Here is a 22697-nt window from a genome sequence, read left to right on the forward strand (position 1 = left end):
AACATTTGAATTATTTAGTTTCAATTTATTCATACCTCATATGTAAACATAAATATTTGCTAGTTGACTATAGAAAATTTTCTTCTCATATAAAAACTTTAAAAATAGAACATCAGACTAAAAGAAGTGAAAATAATCATTACTGCCTAAAAATTCAGATAAAATCTCAAGGCAATGAAATTTGCCTTATTTACCAATTTAAATCAAAGACTGGCTGATATCAGTCTACTTGCCAAAGCCTAAGACGACTGATGGAAAAAGGTTGTTCATCCTCCTTCCCAAGTCATGTTCAGTAACATGCCACTCCCTGCTTGTGGCATAAACCACAATAAATAAAAATAAATAAGCAAGTAAATAAAGTGCAAATATTTTTAAAAATCAGGAGAAGTGAGGTTTAAAAAGGACACTGGTGCATAAATGAGAAATAGATGATTGTAAAAAAGAGCAGATATCCTAGAGAGTCACAGATATCCTAAACGCATTTCAATACAAGCACTTAAAAATCTTAAGTCAGTAAATCATAGACTTAAAGAAATAAAGAGGGAAAAACAAACACAGCTATCTCATCATATTTGTAAATCCCCCTCAGAAGCCAAAAGAGTGCTTTCACAGGGTAAGTAATCCTATTTTTGCTCAGTATCTCCTCTTTCCCTCTAGTTCTTAAGAGAAAAGAAATTAATTTTCCAACGATTTGATATCTTCATTATTCCTACACTTGATATATCTAAATTTTACACCTAGGAATCCCTCAAGGAAACTTGATTTGTGATCTCTCAAAGAAATATATGTAGACACCTAATACACACAAGTGAGACATTTAAATGAGTAAACATTTCTCTGTTTGAATTATTTTGCTTTTGGTAAAAATTATAACTTTATAGTGCAGAATACAATTTTAAACCTGTTTTTCAAAGAATCATAATGGCTCACTTGGAACCTTTTAAATTCTGTGCCCCAAATTATCCAATACAGGTATCCCCCACTTTTCAAAAGTTCACTTTACACCATACATTAGTATCTGTTTTTGCTAACCAAAAGAAATCCAAAGAGGATTTTCCCTTCTATGAAAAAAGGCAAAAAGCAAAAATAGCGTTCAGGGTTTGTTTTGTAGCAATTTCGTTATAAAGGCAGCATGCAGCCTGAACACCCAGACTGGTATGGCCAAGATCCTTCCCCCAGAACTACATCAGTGCCTCAACATCAAGCCATCATAGCTTTGAACTGTGTCTGTGAGCGTTTGTGCTTTACCTTGATTTATTTTGTCCATCTGTTAGCAAGATGTGTCCTAAGGTAACTGCTTCTTCGCTTTATTGCCATTTCAGCCTACAAAATGTTTCACAGGAATGCTCTAACTTGGATAGTGGGGGGAAATTGCACTTTCACAAATCTGTAACTACATATTTGGTCACCTTTGGACCAAAAATTGACATAGCAGCAGAAGAAAAAAAAGCCATAGACACATATGGCACATCTGCTGTAAATCTGTTTACCCCCTAATCTGGCCAGTAAACAAGCAGACTGGAACATGTATGTTGAAACAAAGGTAACAAGAAAAAAATTAATTTCATGGGCTTGTAGTCTTACAACAATCCACCTATAAAACAGGATTACAAAAAAAAGCGTGAAGTATCTCTAGAAATAACATCCTTAGAAAATATAATGAAAGGAAATCAAATATGCAAAAGAAAAAGTGAAGGTCACCATAACTACTGTATAAAAGAAGCTGGAGTTGTACATCCTAGTTTACAATGTTTATTTATTCACGTTTATTCTTGATTAATCTATGTATAAAAATCAAGCTATACTGTTTAAACATGTAAGAAATGAGGGAGTTCAGAATATACTCATCAAATTATCAGGCAATACAATTACAACAGACGTGTTTTCTAATGACTGCATTCCTATATGCTTTTTAACATAAAGTTATAAATACATTTATGGTAGAAATCATTATCAGGGTGGTATGTAGATTATATTTAGTAAAAGCAATGCAGGAAGGTATACAGCTAGCCAAATAGATCATTTTCTTAAAATGTCAATTATTATATATATATAAAAATCAATATACAGGCCATTTTTACAGCTCAAATGTCACTTGCTGTAAGAAATGGCCCACATGTAACTAATAGATCTTTAACCAAATATTACAAATTTAAGGGCAAGAAAATCCAAGTTGTTATTAACATTTTGGCAATTTAGAGATTCTAATTAGAGTTTTTTTTTTTAATTTTGTTTGCTTTTGTTTTGAATCTCCAGAGGGACGTGCATTCCTCTTAGAGGTAACGCACTATCAGATCTTAGATAGAGGATGTATCCTTCTAGGATAGAGGATGAATTGCTCTAGGATAGATAATATATCTGAAATTAACTAATAAAAGTAGATACTTAACCATACGTAAGATTAACAATACTTAAGACTAATTTAATCTTAACCAAAAGGCCTGGAAGCAACTCACATTGAATAATCTTAAAATGGTTAAAAGCACAGATGATCACTTGAATAAATTCATCACAGTAAAACCGTTTTTCCAAAACATTTTCCATCTCCATTCACTAGTCCATTCATTCTATAGCACAAGCAATTACTGTCTACTAAATATTAAACAGGAAACAGAAATAAAAGCATGATAGTGCAACCTCTACATAGATTTTCACTATTCTAAACGCCTCCAAAATAAGTAAGCCTTAGAGGAGAGAAAAATCAATACAACATTGAAATTCCTTTTAAAGCCACACTGAAAAATATTTTAGGGGACATCATGCGGCAAAATTATGAATTGCTGCTGATATCTAAGAATGCACATGCAAAATTTATTGTGTGGCCTTTGATACAACAGGTGAAAATTTACAAACCATGATTTTTTTAAATATTAAATAAAAATGTCATACATTACATTTATAAATTAAATAGCTGTAGCTACTATTAAAGCTAGTGTATTAGAACAAATATTTTAGGAATGTATTAACCAAAGATACTAAGAAACTGTAGGACAGAGGATCAAGCATGACTAAATAAATGTATAAAGTAAATGAAATCACATGATCACATTCATCAGTTAATAACATAACTATGGAACAAATACTGGTCACATGATATGTTTTAATATATATCATTATTTTCCTAGATTTTCTGTTACAAAAAGAAAACTAATTTCCAAACTGTTAAGTAATTAGGTTGTTTTATAAAATCTTGGTTTTGATTATAATTAATTGACAAATTCAGGGAAAGAAATAAAAAGTAATTACCTGTCATCATGAAAATGAAACAGGTAACTGACTCATTTTTTTTATCTAGTTGTTCTGCTATGAAGTGGACAAATATAAGCTTTGAATTATTATATATAAAGAAAGGAATATTAAACTGAGAAGAGTTAATTCCTACAAAAGTAGCTCTTGATTTTAAACTATTTTTAATTCAAATATCTATCTCAGTACACACACAAAAAAAACTCAAGTATTATTTTTGGTACTTCATAGAATTTTTGTCATATTTTAAACAAAACCATAATTTGGGGGATAAAAATGTCCTTAGAGGTCACCAATTAAAACCCTGATACTCTAGAGATGAAGGCACTGAGGTCCACAGAGTAAATGATTCATTGCCCATTTCAAGGTCACAATTTGTTGGCAGCTGAGACTACAGCTTCTTTTACTTTTACTTGACTACTCATTACTCTGTTAAGCTTCTCCTCTCACAGCAGCAACTCCGTAACAATTATGGTCTGTTAATACAAGTGTTAGTAAGATAAGAATTATGAGTAATACCAGATGATGATCTTTCAGGAAAAAAAACTGTAAGTTTCAAGAGGAATAGAAACACATTTTCATGAACACTGGGCCCTCTCAGAGGGTCAAAGAAACATAGTTGAGTTAATGGAATTTTCATCTCACCACTTGGTCATATGAAAACAAATCAGTGTATAAAATGCTGGTGCTCATCCTACATAACTAGGTGAATTTTAAAGCAAATTCAGCAAATTATTTTTGTTCTTTAAAATGTAAGTGTGAAATAGTATAAAAGTTAGATCTATAATTAAAACTGGGAAGAATAACTTTCTAAAAGTATTATTATTTTTCTTCTAATTATTTATAATAAAATTTCACTATAATATAACCATTATATTATACTTAGCTTAAGTGTCTTCTAAAATTATTTCTTAAATTTAAAAAAACTAGAGAAGGTTTCTCTTTGTTTCAAAGCAATTTATTGGCAAATTTTTTAAATCAAAATTTTATTTTTTCATTTCTGCCCATCAATCTGTAAATAATGATAGCTCATAAGAAAAAAGCACCAGTTATTTTTCAGATTAAAGCTTCTCAGAATAGTATACCTTCATCCTGCTGTGTCTTCTATTTCAATAACTTTCAACCAACTTACAAGTGATAACAGAAATCAAAACCTAATCCCCTAATCTTTAAATGATATTAAAGAGATAGCAAACACAATGGCTATCATGCTTAGAATATATATATTAAATATTTTAGCACTCAATGATGAGAAAAAAATTAGTTTCTGATGATGTTTGTTATTACAAAGTCAAAATATGAGAAGCAATATGCAAGTCAGACACAAAATAAATACTGAAGAAAGTACAGAAGATATAAAAGATGAATATTCACATATAAAATGGTCCACACAAATCAGAATGGATTCATCTAAGAAAAAAATTACTTAGAGAAGAAGCAAGCACAGTCAACACAGTTGTACTAAAAAAAAAAAAAAATCTTCAAAGTCTCAAAAAGCAGGACTGATAAAATTTCAGTTAACTAAAAGTCCACATCTTCTCAATTTCTAATTCTTAAAATCTCACTGAAATCACCAAAGCAAATGCTATACAGAAATGTTTGCCATTAAGTCACCATCACGCTGTTTTTCTAATAGGTGTTTGCTCATACTGTGCCCCTTTCTGCCCATAAACTCTCCTCAAGATTTACAACCAAGATCAGGTGGGAGGCGTCTCCTTCCTCTGTACTCCCCAAATAACCTGTGCTTAGCGTTTGTGTCTCTGCCTTCTTCAGCAGACTGTGACTCCTTAAGAGCCAAAACAATGTTTTATTTATCTTTAGCTCCAGATTACTTAGGAAAGTACAATTAACACATGAGAGGCATTCAAAACACATTTGTTCTTTAATTAAATTTTATCAGTCATGGGCAAAACAACAGTACAAAAGTCAGATGAAATTAAATCAATGGCACAAGCTCGTTTGTGACAGAGGTTCTTCACCTCTGTTTTAAAAGTTTTAGCTGGTCATTCAAGTAAAAAACTACCACTTGCATCAGGATTACACAAACACAGAAATGAGACAAGAAATGCCTTGCCTAGAGTTATTTGTTAATAAATTATTTAATAAAATGAATTATGAACACACACTGAGGCTACCTCACTCCTTCCACTAAATATTTTCCAAGACTTTCTTCTTCAAAACTAAGACTTTCCTTTATCTCCTTGATTTTGATCTCCTAGATGGTGAAGAATCCTCCAGGGGAAAGCAGTGGCAATATTAGAAGGCCCAGATTCAAAACAGAGGCAAAGTTTTAGCAAATGCAGGATTATTCACACTGATAGTCTGATCCATTATTAAACAGATACAAAATTATGAGACAGAAAAGGCTTATTGAAAAAGATGTGATACTGAATGACCTAAGATGTTTCCATACATCAAATATTTAGTATAGAACCTATCACCTAGACCCCAAGTCTGTACTCTACCCATTAAACCCAGTAAGTATCCTATTTATTACAGCTTCCTAATATAACCAGGTGATAGATAATTTCTTACCCTGCCGGTTGGGTGCTGAGTTCCCAGTGAGGTTAGGGAGGTTATTCTCTGACATTTTGGAGATGGAGACAGTCTCTATCTTTGAAGTAAAGAAAGGTGTGTGTGGGGGTGGGTAATTTTGGCATTAGCCCCAGTTTTCAGCTTTTCTTAAAATATTTTGCTTAAAATAAAGCTCGCTATAAATGGAACCAAAAAAAAAAAACCCAAAATATTTTAAAAATTTATTTTAAGGTACTATGCAATGAGAACATTTGGGATTCTAGTAAGAGCACTAAATGGTCACCAGAAGTACTCTGGCTTTAGTACTTATATAGATGCCTGCTCTCCCTTGGAAAAAACTCAACACCAATGATTGTCATTTAACTAAATAAAGTCTAATTTTTTTCTCTTTTATTTTTCAGACTTGAAAAATGGGCGTGGTAATGCCAAAACAATGTGGATAGTAAAAGCACATTCTTAAAGACCTCTGAAATAAAAATGTAAATGACTGTTTATATCACATATAATAGCAAAAGATCATTAAGGTAAGAATTGATAGTAATGCTCGAAATAGCATCAAAACTGAGAGGGTAATAGAAGAGTGTCAAAGCAAATTAAAAAAAAATACTATACCCAAAGAAAACATCTTAAAATAGCAGTTAAACTCACTATCTAGAAAATTAGATTCAAATTCTTCAAGAAAACAGAGGCAAAGGATGATCTAATGGAAGTGCATTTAAGGGACTCTAGGAACCAGTAGCAACCTCTCAAGATCTCAAAACAATCCAATGCTTGAAACATGCAGGATATGTCAGTAACAGAGTATCCCTTCCCCTCTAAAAACACATCACTACCACCAAATGATCTCAACCCTGAGCCATCCAGCAAAACCCTACAACCTTTATCTAAAGGAAACTGCACATAAAAAGGCATCAGCTCTTTAAAGCCCAGAGGATCCAATATTAACAAAAGGAAAAGGTAAGCCCGAACACTGCCAACAATATTCAATCTACTCTTAACCTGCCCTGTGGCAATATGTGACTTCCTGGCTGTCTATAGCTCCTGCCCCTACTTTAATGACCTCTGAAGATCTGATATTTGCTTTCTTATCAAAGATTCCTAGACCCCTGATCTCTGATTCTTCCACTTCCTTGAATTCTCTCTTTTCCTGCTTAGTTGCCTCTTAACTCAAGCTTCACTCATATTTCTAGTCAATCACAATAAGGATTTTTGTGGTACTGTCTGTAGACAAGGCCTCGAGCCTTGTGTTTACAAGCCCTAGTATTTAATTGAAATTTTTGGCTTATATTTGGATCTTAGCTTTTGCCTCTGATGATGAACTAAAGCTGAAAAAATATATAAAACACAAATTGTTCAATTTTTTGTTATAAGCAATTTTGATATAAAGTTTATAAAATCTGAAATAGAATGACTAAAGCAAACTGTCTGCGCCCTCTAAGAATTTCAATTCTTGAAGCTAACTGTATCCCTAATGAACATAATCAAGTTGGAAATGCTATAACTGAACAGGGGTTTTCTTTGGGAACTACAGGTGAATAGGAAGTTAACTATGGCCCTACGACTCAAGTAAAAAACATCTTAAAAGTCGAATTAAAAGCAGATGGGTAAGGGCTTCCCTGGTGGCGCAGTGGTTGAGAGTCCACCTGCTGATGCAGGGGACACGGGTTCGTGCCCCGGTCTGGGAGGATCCCACATGCTGCGGAGCGGCTGGGCCCGTGAGCCATGGCCGCTGAGCCTGCGTGTCCGGAGCCTGTGCTCCGCAGCGGGAGAGGCCACAACAGTGAGAGGCCCGCGTACCGCCAAAAAAAAAAAAAAAAAAAAAAAAAAAAGCAGATGGGTAAACCATGTTTAAATAGAAAATCTGACAAACTAAAAACAGTTTTAAGAATCTTGAAATTTAAGTTAACTTTGTAAGGGAAATGAATGGATATAGAAATAAAATGTTTCAGCATTACCATGTTAAAACAGACGCAAGTATCTTGCTCAGCAACTAAATGCCTAATATTCCACTCCAAAAGAATAATTTAATCCAATTTGCTCTAAGAACTCTGTTAATCATTTGCTATCCACCTAATTTTATCTTTAACTCAGTTGTCTTTATTAAAAGAAAAATGGAAGTATTTCTATTTTGTAATTTAATAGAAATCATACCTAAGACTTTATTAACTTAGATGATTGTAAAGTTCCCAAATTCCAAACTAATAATTGAGGATACTGCTGAAAAGTTCCTTGTAGGGAACCCTCCCTTCAGGTCTAAAATTCTGACTCCACCTCCTAATCAGAATCTCCTAAAAATATTCATCGTAATACCATGGGAGTGGCCATGATGGATAAGCAAGTCTATACAGTGTATAAAAATTACTCTCCCTTTTGACAATGTTTTTCCTTTTCAATTTCCTTTTCTTACCAAATTTGAGAATATCAATTTTAAATAGATATAAGCTTCAGTAGTATGATTCTGCAACTATATATTAATTTAAGCTATGGCTTTGAAATTATAATCAAGAACAATTATAATCCTTAGTAGGAGACCTTTTCTTTCTATTGGACTTTTCAATAAGCCAATATTCTTCTAATAAATTTTATTTTAAGCATGAAGTAATAACCAACTGAAATCTACAGCTGCATTAAAAAATGAGACAAACTGGTGTAGGGGGAGGGGGGAGGGTAGAGGTTAACACAGTAACAAACAGGCAGTAGGAAAATACCAGAGTGATATTACATCTCCTCCTTCACAATGCCAAATATTTAGTTAGCATATGGCCCAAAGCTTGTCTTAATTATCCCTCAAATGCTTTAGAGAAACTTACTATTTTTAAAGCATGAAATTAAAGAGAATGGTCATAAACATCTCTTAATGATGCTTTTTGTCTTTCATGAGTAATAATGACAGATTTCCAGATTGGTGAGCATAAGGTTGTGTCTACACATGACCCACCTGAAATGCCTCTGATTTTACCAACTCCCTATCCCTGCCCTCAAAAAAAGATTATTGTGTAGACTTCACCAAAGATGCAGTAACACTCTTATAAATTGGTTTAAGTAACAAATCTTGTAACTTATATAGAAATCATTTCAAATGAGGATTAGTCATTACACAAACAGTAAATTGATGAAACAGGATCATGAACTCTAAAGTAAATCAAAACTAAATGATCCCCCCCAAGTAATGTTTAAATAGCTAAATATAGGAAGTTTATACAAAAGAAAAGTCTCAACAAAATTTACCATGAATTCACAAAATTGAGGTAAAATTTATGTTAAATACTCACCACTAATGTTGAGTTCAAAAGAAATGAATTTATAAATAATCTATAATACTTCCTAATTTCATATTCTACAATATTGTTTAAAGTACTTTTAAACTTACCCAAATGAAGTAATGTAAACTGGGCTGCCAGTTCCTTTGCATCTTCCAGAGTAGTACAGAGTTTGTCTGGCATGAAGTAACTCTGGGATCCATTTGCAATAGCAGGAATAACGATTTTATATATCAAGAGTACTTTCCCATCTTGACTTGTTGTTGAATATAAATAATATTCTGGTGGTGCCCAATTATTTTTGTTGCAGTAATAATCCAAATGCATTACTGCAGAATTGAAATGACTGGATTTTAAAGAATACATACTAATTGGAGTAAGCTTTGTTCCAGGAAAAAGTGGGTAAGTGCATCTTTCAATTTCAGGGAGGCCTGGGCTATGCTGGCCATTGAGTCGAGCTGGAAGAGTTGGTGGCTTGCCTAGAATTTTGGGGTAGCTCTCTTCTTTGTTAGCAAACACAATCAGGTTTTCCGAATTGGGGCTAATCTGACCATTAAGATGCTGTCTCCAAGTGTTTTCTTTAATTACAGGTTTTGCCAGTGTTACCTCAATACGTGCTCCATCAATGCATTTTCCATTCATAACAGACATAGCAGCCACTGCATCTTCTCGGTTGAAAAAGTGAACAAAAGCATAATCTCTAAGTTTCTTTACTCGTTCAACTGCACCAGGTTTGAATTTACTGAATTCTACTTTAATTGTTTCCTCTGCAGTTGAGATCATTAAATTTCGTACATAGAGAACTTTAACTCTCTGCATGGTTTCCTCATCAACCTCTTTCTCTGGGTCAGCCCAATCTACCTGAATGGTATGGCCCCATAGTTGGAAGGTTCCTGTAAAAAAGAATAAATTAATTTGAAGACAATTAAAACAAAAGTCAAAATTAAGTAAATCTGTTTCTCCAAAGAAGCAGAAACTCAAATACATGTCGATATATGTAGTCAGCATTAGTTTCCTACTCACAAAATAGTTTTTACTAAGGCAAACCTAGCCAGAACTTATGGTGAAATTAATTTTAAGAGTCAAAAGAACAAAAACACTTCAAAGATGGACCTTTATTAGAAGAATTAGGTACTGTCCTTTGTATTTTTATCAAACAACAATGAACAGCTAAATTAAAATGTATACATTTAGTAAATCAGTAAATTATTATAACTAATGACTCATAAGATCAGCTTCATGTCTTTTGGAATCACTTGGTTTATTTTACTTCCTTAAACAATCTCCATTCCTCTTTAAGGGCACTACATATTTTCATAAATTGATCTATGAGGTACTGTCGTCTGTCCATATGTATAGTAAGGTTAACACAGAAAAATAACCTTTGAAAAAGGATAAGTTTACCTGGAATTAGTTTTCTCCTAGCCATAGCAGCAGCTCTGTGAGATTCATATTCAACAAATGCAAAACCGCGATTTTTGGTCTTATCAGTTGCGCTCGGGTAAACAATGACATCTACAACTCCTTCTGTAACTTTCTTCATTTCATCCAAGATTTCTTCCTTCTTCTTTTCCTTTGGAATAGCTCCAATAAATAATCTGCAATTATCCAAGCTTACACACACACCAATAAACTTCCCTGGTCGAATCTCATAATTATTAAGAATTCTGATGGCTAACTGGGCTTCTTCTTTTGTAGTATACATCACAAAAGCATAACCTCGATTTTCACCACTAAATTCCATCATAAGTCGAAATTCATATATCTTCCCAGCTCTTTCAAATACAGGAACTAACTCATCTTCATACATATCACGAGGTATTTTTCCTACAAAAACTTCACAGCCTCTAGGTGGAGGTGGACCTTCCCAACCTGAAAGACAAAAATAAATAAACAGACAAATAAATTCTAATAAAATATTTATGTTCACTATTCAGTAATTCATGCCACAAATTTACTGTGAGCCTTTTATATGCTATGCACTATTACAGGTGTTGGGGATACAACAGTGAACAAACTAGAAGCCCCCTTCCCTCATGAAGCTTATATTCAATAGAGAAAGGAGACAATGAGTAATAAGTGCTATGGAGAAAAATAAAGCCTGAATGAAATGAGGGAATGAGCCTTGAGAATATATCAGAAAAAAGAAAAGCAAGTGCTTTTTATATTAGTTATATTAGAACAACCAGAGCATGCAGGTCTGTATAGGAAATGCATACTTGAGGGAGGAGTAAAATGGTAGCCATCAATGCAGTCAGAAGCCAAGATTTTCTTTTAAGTCTGACAGAAAGTTAATTGGAGGGTTTGAGCAAGGAAATTGTACTGGTATTGGTAGAAAGGCAAAACATTATATCCAATAACCTGTTTGCATCTAGTATAAACAGCACTCCTCTACTCACTACTCTCAAATTCCTCCCCAAATGACCTCCCCTTTCATAGCCAGAGTACCCTTTCCCGACTGACCTAATCCTGACTTCTTTCTCAACTGCTTCTTAAACCAAGTGGAGAGTTAAAAAATGTAAGGGAAAGACATGCATAACCATATAATCTACCTCTTTTCCCTCCCAACAGTAAAAATGATTGCTGACGTCTTAAAGCGGTTACAAGGAAAGAGCTATTGTTTGGGATACTTGTGGAGATATACCTGATGTAAATGACTACATTAAAGATTCAATTTTTTGAACATAAACAAATTCACACCTGGAGGTGGACCACCAAACTTCCTTTGCCCATTTTCTTGAACCATGTTGTATCCAGTCTTTTCCATCAAAGCAAGTAATGCTGCTTCATTCTGAGTACCAGTTCGGACTTTACTGCATCCATTTGTTCCATCTGTATTTTCTTCATTCATGGTTGCAGTTCCTAAAGCAAAGTTTAAAAGCAGTGTTTATGACATGGAGCGCCAGGAGGAATCTATGAAGCATTTCTTTGAGTAGCAAAAAACCAAGGATAGTTGTCGCTGCTACATTTGGTTATCACTGTAGCCCTGCCCCCAAAGTTCTTCTCTACAGTGGAAGCTGGAAAACTCTTTTAATGTCTCTGATCAATTAAGCAGTACCTTTTTAAGGCCTAAGCTACAAAGAAAGGAAGTCAAAAGTGAAAAAGAGAAAGGCAACAACAAAAACAAAAGTGGGAAAACAGAAGTAACTGAAAGGGAGAGGAGAAAAAAGCAAGCAGAAGTAGTAACAAAGTATTCAGAAATTATAAATTGATAGAGCTAAAATTAGGTGACCTCCAAAAGTCCTTCCTTGTTTTAAAATATCTGAGTTTTTCTGAGTGATGAGGAATACAGCTACAAACACAACCATATCATACACATCACACCCAATCTTTTTACAGTCTTTAAATTTCTTTCCAAGCAATCCTATTGCATCCAATGATGTAATTCTGAACATGGCAGGAGAGTAGCTCATGCACCCATACAGCTTCTACCTGCCATCTACCTCATTGCCTTAAATTTAGCAGCCCAGTGTTCTTTATTAAACTACTATTAAAGTAACAATAAACTACTACTTTATTAAACTACTATTAAAGTCATTTATCAAACTGCCTACTGAGTTTGCCTAACTAGCACTGAGAACGAGATTTTCATTTGGCATCCTGAATTCAACAGATCCAGAACTGAATGTCATTTTATCTTCCAAACGTGTTCCTTCCTGTTTTACCTGATTTCCATCAATTCATCCATCCAACCAATAAATGGCACCACAAGGAGTATGTATTACTCCTTCTCCAAACTGTCACAACCAGAAACTTGGGACTAAACCCTGAAGTCCTTCCTTTGACTCACAGCTATCAGTCACAAAGACCTGCATATTTTCCCTTCTAAATATTTTTTTTCTTTTCTTTTGAAGGAAAGAATTTTTATTTTTTATCACCACATCTAACAGTTCTCAATAACTCTGAAATAACTCTATTATGTGCAACATAAAATTTTTTAAATCTGAAAAAAAAGAATGCTGTAAAAATAAAGAAATGAACACCGTGTAGAACCAACTGTAGACCTTGAATGTAACCCTACAATACCTATTTCTTACCTCTTTTGCCTGAATTTTTCCATGTAAATTCTACCATTTCGAAATAAATTGACCTCCCTTCCTTCAGCTCATGGAGCACGTAATTAATTTTTACTTTTCAAAAATGAAATGCATTTGGTAAATGTACCAGAAAGAACTGGTTCTCATCGAGAGGCAACTGCCGTAGAGAGATTACAAGCATATACACACTACCAAATGTAAAATAGCTAGCTAGTGGGAAGCAGATGCGTAGCACAGGGAGATGAGCTTGGTGCTTTGTGTCCACCTAAATATTTCTTGAAATCAATCTTTTCCTGTCTATCCCCACAGCCTGTTCTCAATTATTTCTTACTTGAATTAGCATAGTCCTTCCTCATTACTCAGTATCCATAGGGGATTCCCACAGATACCAAAACCCACGTACGCTCAAGTCTCATAAAATAGCATAGTAGTTGCCTATAACCTATGCACCTCTTCCCACATACTTTAAATCATCTCTAGATTACTAGAACACCTAATAAAATGTAAATGGTATATGAACAGTTGTAAATGCAATGCAAATGATATATAAATAGTTGCCAGCATTCCTGGCAAATTCAAGTTTGGGGAACTTTCTGGAATTTCTTTTTTCAAATGTTTTCGATCAAAGATTGGTTGACTCTGCAGCTGTGGAACTGCGGATACGGAGGGCCAACTATGCTAGGTTCCTAACCATTGTTTCAGGTTTTAGCCTTGTCTCTTACAAACAAAATCTCCACAATGCTGTCAAGATGATATAAAATATGTATATGACTACTTTAAGCTTCTCTTACAAATCAGAGCTAAGGGAAAAAATGGGTAAACTTATTTTTAAAATCTTATAGTCAAGAAGGTCCTGCTAAAAAATAAACAAAAAGCCTCAAAGAAAAATATTACTAGATTATTTTTACTACCTAAGTATTAACTATTTTGAAGGCAAAAAATACCACAAAACTAAGATGGAAAATTACAAACAGGGAAAAATGATCTGCAACACAACATAATAAAAGGCTAATTTCCTTCAAATAAGAACAGCAGCATGGTGTCATAATTGAGAGCAAATTCAGGTACCTAAACGACTGCTTAAATGTGAACCCTGGTTCCTCCCCTTTACTAGCTATGACTTTGGGCAAGTTTGGCCTCAGTTTGTCTCTAAAAGATAGATAGTAACAGTTTCTACTTCATAGAGTTATTGTCAGCATTAAGCATAAAGTGCTTAAAATAGTATTTTGCATATAAGCACTATAAATGTATTTACTATCTAATTAATAGAATATATAATTAATAGTAATTTCTAATAAAATAATACTGTTGTATAATAAATTAATAGAACAATAAAAAAACAAACTGCTGACCAGGGACTGCAAACTCTAATTCATTCATTTACTCAAGAAATGTTTATTAAGGACCAACTGTGTGCCACGCACTATTCCTTATGTCTGGGATACATCAGTAAGTAAAAGACCAAAATTCCTCCCTTGTATAGCTTATACTCCAGTAAGGAAAACAAATGATAATACAAGTAATATGTAAATAATATATGTTAAAAGATAACAGTAGGGGGGAAAAGAACAGAGATAGGGCACATGGGTGGCGAAGAGGTTTGCAGAAGACAGGGTGTAATTTTAAACAGATAAGCAGCATAGGCCTCCCTATAACACTGAGGAACCTAGCCATTGCAGTTATTTGGGAAGAACATTCAACACAAATGGAAAAACGAGGACAGAGGCCCAAGAGTAGAAGTATGCATGGCACATATAAGGTACAGCAAGGGGACCAGTATGGCAAAGCCAAGAGGAGAACAGTGGGAGATGAAGTCAGCAAGGTAACAAGCTGCCACATCACACAGACCTTGTAAGTCAGGTGCCAAAGGACTTCACGGTTTATTCTGAGTAAATAAGGAGCCACTGGAGATTTTGAGCACAAGGGTAATACGATCGTTCATTTTAAAAGGAACACCTGGGCTTCCCTGGTGGCGCAGTGGTTGAGAGTCCGCCTGCCGATGCAGGGGATACAGGTTCGTGCCCCGGTCCGGGAAGATCCCACATGCTACAGGGCGGCTGGGCCCGTGAGCCATGGCCGCTAAGCCTGCGCGTCCGGAGCCTGTGCTCCGCAACGGGAGAGGCCACAACAGTGAGAGGCCCGCGTACAGCAAAAAAAAAAACAAAAAAAAAGGAACACCTGGCTATTGTATTGTTCTATTAAGCAGAGAGAACTGCACAAAGTTGTAAAGTGCTGAACAGAAGGTATCTTCCCGCCAAACTGAAGTATTCAAATACAGGTTGGACATGCTGGAGAAATTCAAACAAAGGGTGCATTGCTGGACCACGTGGCTTTTAATGTTCCTTCCAAAATTTAGTACAAAGAGAGTTCACGCATAGACTCTGCCTTAAAAGGACTTACAATCCAGGAAAGAGCAATATCATCATCATCATCCAGTTAGGTGTCTTCTTTGTTTTAAACCTGCATTTCAGAGAGCATTATCTCTACAAGAGATTCATAGTTCCTTGAAAACAAAATGTTGCAGGGTTTTAAAAAAAAACTGGAAATTAATTCAATTAAAAAAACAATAATAAAAACTGTAGAGACCAAACGAAATACCTGCAGACTTTCTGTGGTTTAAACTCTGGGCTGCATAAGAGCAGAGATCCCACCTGCCTTGAACACTTTCCCTGTTACCCACCACAGTGCTTGGTATACAGTAGGTACTCAGTAATTATTTGTTGGATGAAGAATCTAACAGAAAATTCAAAAAAATCCTTAATATAACTTCATACACTTTGGGCAGGTGTGCATTAAATTGGAATGATTTTTTTGAGGAAAATTTGTTAATATTTATTAAAATCTAGGGCTTCCCTGGTGGCGCAGTGGTTGAGAGTCTGCCTGCCGATGCAGGGGACACTGGTTCGAGCCCCAGTCCGGGAAGATCCCACATGCCGCAGAGCGTGAGCCATAGCCGCTGAGCCTGCGCGTCTGGAGCCTGTGCTCCGCAACGGGAGAGGCCACAACAGTGAGAGGCCCGCGTACCGCAAAAAAAAAAAAAAAAAAAAAATCTAAAATGTACATATACTCAGTAATTCAATTACTAAGAAATTAACCTACAGGTATAGTTGCACAAGTATATAAAGATATACGCACAAGCATGTTCACTGAAACATTGTATGCAAAATAAAAAGTCTAAAAACTATCTAGTTGTCTACCAATAGAGGAATGATTTAAAAATTATGGTATAACTACACAATGGAATGTTATGTAGTTATTAAAGAATGTCATAGATTTGTGTGTGCTGATATGGAAAAATATTCAAGAAATATCACATGAGAGTAAGTTGGAGAACAATACATTTTACTATATATCAACTGTGTGTTTTGTTTAAAGATATATATGTATACACTCAGATGCTTGTGAATACAAAAATTAAGGCATACAATTTTGGAAAAATTTACAAGGAACTTTAACAGTAGTTATCATTGGTAAATAGGAATGAGGAGTTAAGGGACCTTAATTTGTCACTTTTCTGTGAATATCAAGAGTATGCTACTTTTATTAAAAGCAGAAAGCCCTTTCAGGGATTTCCCACTCTTCCGTAAAGATAAAATCTAAACTCTTTTTTAGAAAAGTCATAAAGGTCCTTTCCTAACCTGGCCTACCTACCCCTCTCCAACTTCATTTCTTACTATATGTCAACAACAACACTTATCTAGTTGCAATTTCACAAATATGCCATGTTCTCATATATCAGCCTTTGCATAGGCTGCTCCCACAGTCCTTCCTCACTTTCTTTGCCTTTCCCACTCTTAATATTTTCCCAAAAAACCCTTGTCGACCCTCCCTTCTCAACGCTAAATTAGGTACTGTATTCCTTTGTACTGCTACCATCTCAGAGTGCTGGGCTGTCAATCCCTACCGCTCCTCCTCTCCAACCCCCGACAGAGTTTTAGAAGGGTCTAGTCTTTTATTTCCAGATTTCTACCACAATGTACATTCCCTGGCATATGTTTAATGCTCAATGAATGAGACAGGGAGAGACATTGTGGTTTAACTAAAAGTAATGGACCTGGGTTCTACTTCTCAGTCAACAGACCTTTGACCAATCACTTTACACTTTTACCTTTACTAATTTCTGAAATTCCATTTCATGCTTATTTCTGCATTCATTTATTTACCACATTATATACTCTGCATGATGACGGGCACTTTATACACATTATCTCATTTAGTACTTACCCTGTGAGGTAAGTTTTCTTTTCCATTTTAAAAATAAATAAACTAAGACTAAGAGAGACAAAAGTCATAGCACTTGTAGGGTAGATATGCAAATCAGAGACCCGTCTGCCTAAATACTGGACTCCTAAACCCCTACTTTATATTACCCTCGTTTTAGTTATTTAATAATCTGAGATCTCCAAAGAGTGATATAATTTGCCGGAGATCATATAACTTAAAAACTGCAATACCAGTACCTGAATCCAGACTTTTTTCAGAATAGTTTAAAAAAAAAAGGTTAAAATAACTAATCAATTATTCATGCCTTCTTTGAAAAACTACAACACAATTAAAAAAAAAAAAAACCACAACACTGTACAAACTTAGAGGGAAAAAAAATCCATCAACAAAAACTTTTTGGAAAACCCCTAATAAAATAATTTCAAACTTATCAGAGACCTTAAAAATCATCTAATTCAACCACCCACCTGATGTTTACATCTTCTTTATAATATTGCTGCAGAGCAGTCATCCATCTTATTCTTGAATTCTTACAACAAACTCACTATCCACTAGAGCAATCTAAGTTTGGCTAACTCTTTAAGAAAGTTCTTCCTTTTAATGGATCATAATCTCTTTCCTTGTAACTTTCACCTATAGGTTCTGACTTTATTCTTCTGGCCAAACTGAACATACCTCTTTCATATAACTGCATTTGAAAAACGATTCTTCTCTTCTCCAGGTTAAACATTATCAGTTTCTTTAACCCAACATCTTCTAAGTTGATGTCCCTAAAATGATTATTCCAGGAGCTATTAACAGGTCTCAAAATTGTGTTCAATGCCTAAAAACATCTGAGAATCACTATACCTTCCTCTTAAGAGCATCACAAGGAAAACCAGTATATTTAAGCCCACAAAAAGTTTTAGTTAAACAAACCTTTCGGCTTTGTTTAACTCAGTGTTTTCCAAACATTTCAATATGATACCCTAATTTTCCTTAGTAACTCTATTAGCTTTCTACAGAGCCATTTGGAAAATGGGTGTATTAACTGCTTCTTGTATAGTTTCATGTTCCCTCACTATCCTCTTTTACCTTTAAAAGCATGATGGCCAAGACTGAAAAGTCCACCAGTACAGAGAAAGATTACATGTTTTACACAGCTGCATGACACTCACAGTTCAAATTAAGCAAACTGTCAAAAAAACAAACAAAAACCAAAAAACCCAAATCTGTCCTAGCCTGTATCAAGTAACTAGATTTTAGAGTCATACTGAATTTCATCTTCTTAGGTTTAACCAACCAGTTCTTCCCACCCTCCTCTCTAATCCAACTGGTGCTCCATACATGAAATGACCTAACTTATCCCCCTCTTCCAAGACACAACTTTTACATATGTGCAAGCTTAATTAAGAGCTATCTTTCCAAATATAATTAAAAAAAAACAACTTAAATCTGCCCTAGTCTAACCAGTGAATAGTAACAGAATTCAACAATGGCTTAAATAGTCAACATTCTGTCATCCTTGTAATAAAACAGAATATCCACCCATCAATATTATTTGGGTACTGATAATTCATTTTAAAAATGTATTTACACTTGAAGAACAGGTATATGTGATATCCTAAAGAACTTTTGTTTTAAATAATAAAGCTACATTGTAAAGGCCCATCTCCATAAAAGGTAAAAAGCTGTTCAGCTTTTCCTTAATTCCTCCTTCCATGTTCATTTCATCATGGCTAGTAACATCTCCTTTCTCTTTATATAATTTTCAGATTCTTTTAATTTACTGGCCTCATATATTTACTAAATGGCAGAAGTAGGAAAGAAGTCTTATCAAGGGAAAAGTCTTAAGTCTGTATATTCAGCTAACTGTGTACCTTATACTATACTTCAGGAATATATTTTATTAATGTGACATCAAATCCCAATAAATAAATCAATGTATTATTAATAGATTCTTATAAAAGAGATGCTACTCTTTGACAATCAAAATCATTAATGAGAGAAAGATTAACCAACCTTTTGTCTTTAAACACAATTTTTTTCTACTATCATTCCTTTAAAATCAAAAGCATTTTAAATGATATAACTACCTTTCTCTGTTTAAGATGGTTTTTATTTTAGGTTTTGCCATTATACCATCACTGAAGACTTTACAGTAAGAAAATATTATAATTGCAAGTGGACCCTAAACCACCTCCAATTTTATACATTGGAAAATCAAGAGTAAGTAAGGTAAGGAAATTTGCTTAAGGTCACAAAACTAGTAACTGAAAAGACCTGAGGCTCAAGCCCTCAGAGATTTATAAACTCTGGCTCTCTTCTATCATTTAGTCTAGAGGAACCTTAATGGAATAAACATCCCACAGGACATCATACTGGCCCAATACACTAAAGACATCACATTGATACAATGTAGAGAAAAGCAAAGTGTGACGTTTCTATTTTTAAAACAGGCTGCAGGAAAAAGGATGAGGAAAAAAAGACTCTAGTTTAATATGCTACCTTACACATGAAATTTACTGCCTATAAACATAATAGATAAATACAGCTTCTGCTTCCATTTTATCCAAAGAAGTCTTGGACTTTTTTTTTTTTTTTTTTTTTTACTGTAATGCATAGCCTGCTCTAAATGGCTGATTTCTTCAACTCACCCCACCTCTCCAATTACTTTATAGACATATATTTTGGGTTTATCCATGTCACTGAAGTTATATTTTTGAAGACATTATCTAAAGCCTCCAATAGGCCAGACTCCACATTAAAGACTCTTTTCACTAAAGAAATACTAGAAACGTATGTTATATTCAGTACACTTCAAGAAATCTCAATCAAAATGTAAAAACTTGAAATTACAGAAGTATAAGATACACTGGAAAGTCACCAATCCTACCCTCTCTTTAAAAAGGAGTATGTTCTTAAAGTCTCCAAAACACAAGTAACATATACACATATCTAAGTCACAATTAAGAAAGTTTAAAAATATCTAACATGAAGACCATACTTAATTTAACCAAAATACACTTCTAAAAGAGACAGAATTCAGGAACCTCAACTAGAGAATTATAAATCAAATCTAAAACAGGCATACAATATCTTTATATTCATTCCAAAATGTTCCAGAATCAATCTGAGAATTACCAAAATTCCAAGGAAGCATAGCAGTCCAATACATTATGACAAAGCTGACATACCAACTGAAGCCTCCAAGGCTCAGTTAGTCCTCTGCCACTTTCAGCTGTGTATTCACAGCCCTAAGTGTTTTACAAACTTTCTTCCTACCCTGCTGACCCAAGGAATCTGAGTAAAGGAAGGAGGGTCCTGAGCATGAGAATGGCATACATGGTTTATGCAAAAAAAAAAAAAAAAAAAAAGTAGGAAGGGTAGATTAAAAGTTGTTGTACTCTATAAACTCTAGCTTTCACAGATAAATATTTTTTCCTAAACTTTGGACTTTCAAAGATTCCTCTCCATCTCAGTTTCAAAAGTAGAAGAAAAACAAAAAATCCACTAAGCTATAAAGCAGAAGTCCGAGATAGTATAGCCAATCACAGGATAGATATTCAAGCAGCAATTTGAATCAAGCCTTTAGCTTGAAATGCTAACTATATCTTCATTAATATTAAACATCTTAATAAGTTAACAAAAATATAAAATTTCAAATTCCTACTCCCTTTCAAAATAGAAAATATATTAATGAAAAAATAACAAGCACAATTTTAGCAAAATATAAATGAAAATTAATCATTCATCTAAAGGAACTTGTCAGTTGTGTTCAAACTACTTAAATGGAAACTTCATCTTCTGAATTACTGTAAAAATTTATGAAGTTGTGAAAATGAACATTTTATAAATTTTATTTGGATTTTTAAAAACTGAATGCAATAGTGAAAAAGTATTAATTTTAAAAATATCAAAATACATTTATAGAAAGCACATTAGATCTTTAAGGCATCCTTTAAATTACATGGCATTAAGTTTCTCATTTGTTCAGTTGTTACTGAGTGTGGTACATGGTTAGCAGGTCAATGGAGGTTTTTTAGCAACAACTCATTTTAGTGACAGACTGCACTACAGGAACATGGTTGGAAAAATGAGAAGGATTAGTCAAAAATGTATGGATGTGTAAGTCTAACATTAAAAGGGTATAAATGGATCAGTTCAATTCCATTACTTTTATGAAAGAATGAGAGCACATTTTTATTCCTAGAAGTTAAATAAATCAAGTATAAAAAGTTTTAGTACTAGGTGTCTCACAACCTCTAGGAGTACTGTGGAGGGCAGGTTTAAATTCAGAAAAAACTTAAAAATTGAACTACTTTAAAAAATAATTGTAACTAAAAATAAATTTTTAAAATAGTGCTTTGAATACAAAAGTGTAATATGCTCTTTGAACTTCGGATAAAGCTATCCACAATAGGACCAAAATTCTTGTACACTACTACAAAATTATGCATTACTATTGCTTACATAAGGTTTTCTATAATCTGTCACCTGAAATCTGTCACAATTTGAACATAGAGATCATATTTTCTTCCCTCATTTTCTTGCTTCACCAACTCTCAGGTAATAAAATGAGAAACAACAACCAGCATTAATATGCAAATCTGGACAGATTTTACACCAAACCCTCCTTAAACTAGCATGTCTAAGTTTCCTAACAACAAAAATGACACCCTTAAAAATATAAGGCTTAATTTCTGTCCACAAATTGGGCATATTCTTGTTACTAATAATTTTTGCCTCATTATATATCTGGTAATGCTACATCTTATTTTTCAATAAAAGATACACTTTACATTTCACTTTATATTTCAAGTGTTGATATGTATTATAATCTTAGGTAATTATGTTCAAGTTGAACACTCCATCTTCTTAAGTGAAAATTAGCAGTTGAAGCAGTGCTAATTACGGCACTGCTAATATTTAATAACTGCAGCACTAATACTAATCTTTATGTCTATAATGGCACATAATTGCAATCAAGCTATTCTTAAAATAGAATATTTTTAATGTGTACTCTGGAAAGGAATATATCATGAGAGCCCATGATGAACTTTAATTCTGAAAAGCTCTAAATGGAAGTTTGTCAAACTCCTCTACTATACACTGCAGTGATTCGTGAAAGGAAAATACCTTCTAATTATTTAACTAAGCAAAATTCTATCAACACGCGAATGTTATTTATATGTTAGTCTACTTATACATGCAACATATCCTGCTTCCTGGTTCTATGGCATCATCCTCAAACACAAAGTGGTACAGATGTGTAAAAGAAGGCAAGTCTTTAAAAGCACCTGCTGATGTTCCATGATATTGGCCTATATTAGAATCACCATATACGATAAAGGCTATAGAGTATTCATCAAGAATGTAAAGAGACAGCTGAAAGAAACGTCAACATTAGCTAAAC

The 22697-nt window shown here is 34.0% G+C and overlaps 1 protein-coding gene across 3 annotated transcripts in view; it reads right to left on the reverse strand.

Annotated features, from left to right (window-relative positions):
* The window catches only part of RBM46 (RNA binding motif protein 46), a 43837-nt gene that overhangs the window by 20139 nt on the left and 1001 nt on the right, over positions 1-22697 (reverse strand). The window contains exons 1-4 of one of the 3 annotated variants that reach the window (XM_033857238.2): positions 15479-15799; positions 11742-11903; positions 10446-10913; positions 9152-9934 (exon numbers count right to left, since the gene is read on the reverse strand). In XM_033857238.2, coding sequence (XP_033713129.1) covers positions 9152-9934; positions 10446-10913; positions 11742-11892 — 1402 coding nt within the window. In that variant the 5' untranslated portion in view covers positions 11893-11903; positions 15479-15799. Of the gene's footprint in view, positions 1-9151; positions 9935-10445; positions 10914-11741; positions 11904-15478; positions 15800-22697 lie in introns of those variants that run through there. The other 2 variants (XM_033857239.2, XM_073805463.1) reach the window with 2 other exon arrangements.

Source organism: Tursiops truncatus, chromosome 5, assembly GCF_011762595.2.
Source record: "Tursiops truncatus isolate mTurTru1 chromosome 5, mTurTru1.mat.Y, whole genome shotgun sequence".
Taxonomy (NCBI): Eukaryota; Metazoa; Chordata; class Mammalia; order Artiodactyla; family Delphinidae; genus Tursiops; species Tursiops truncatus.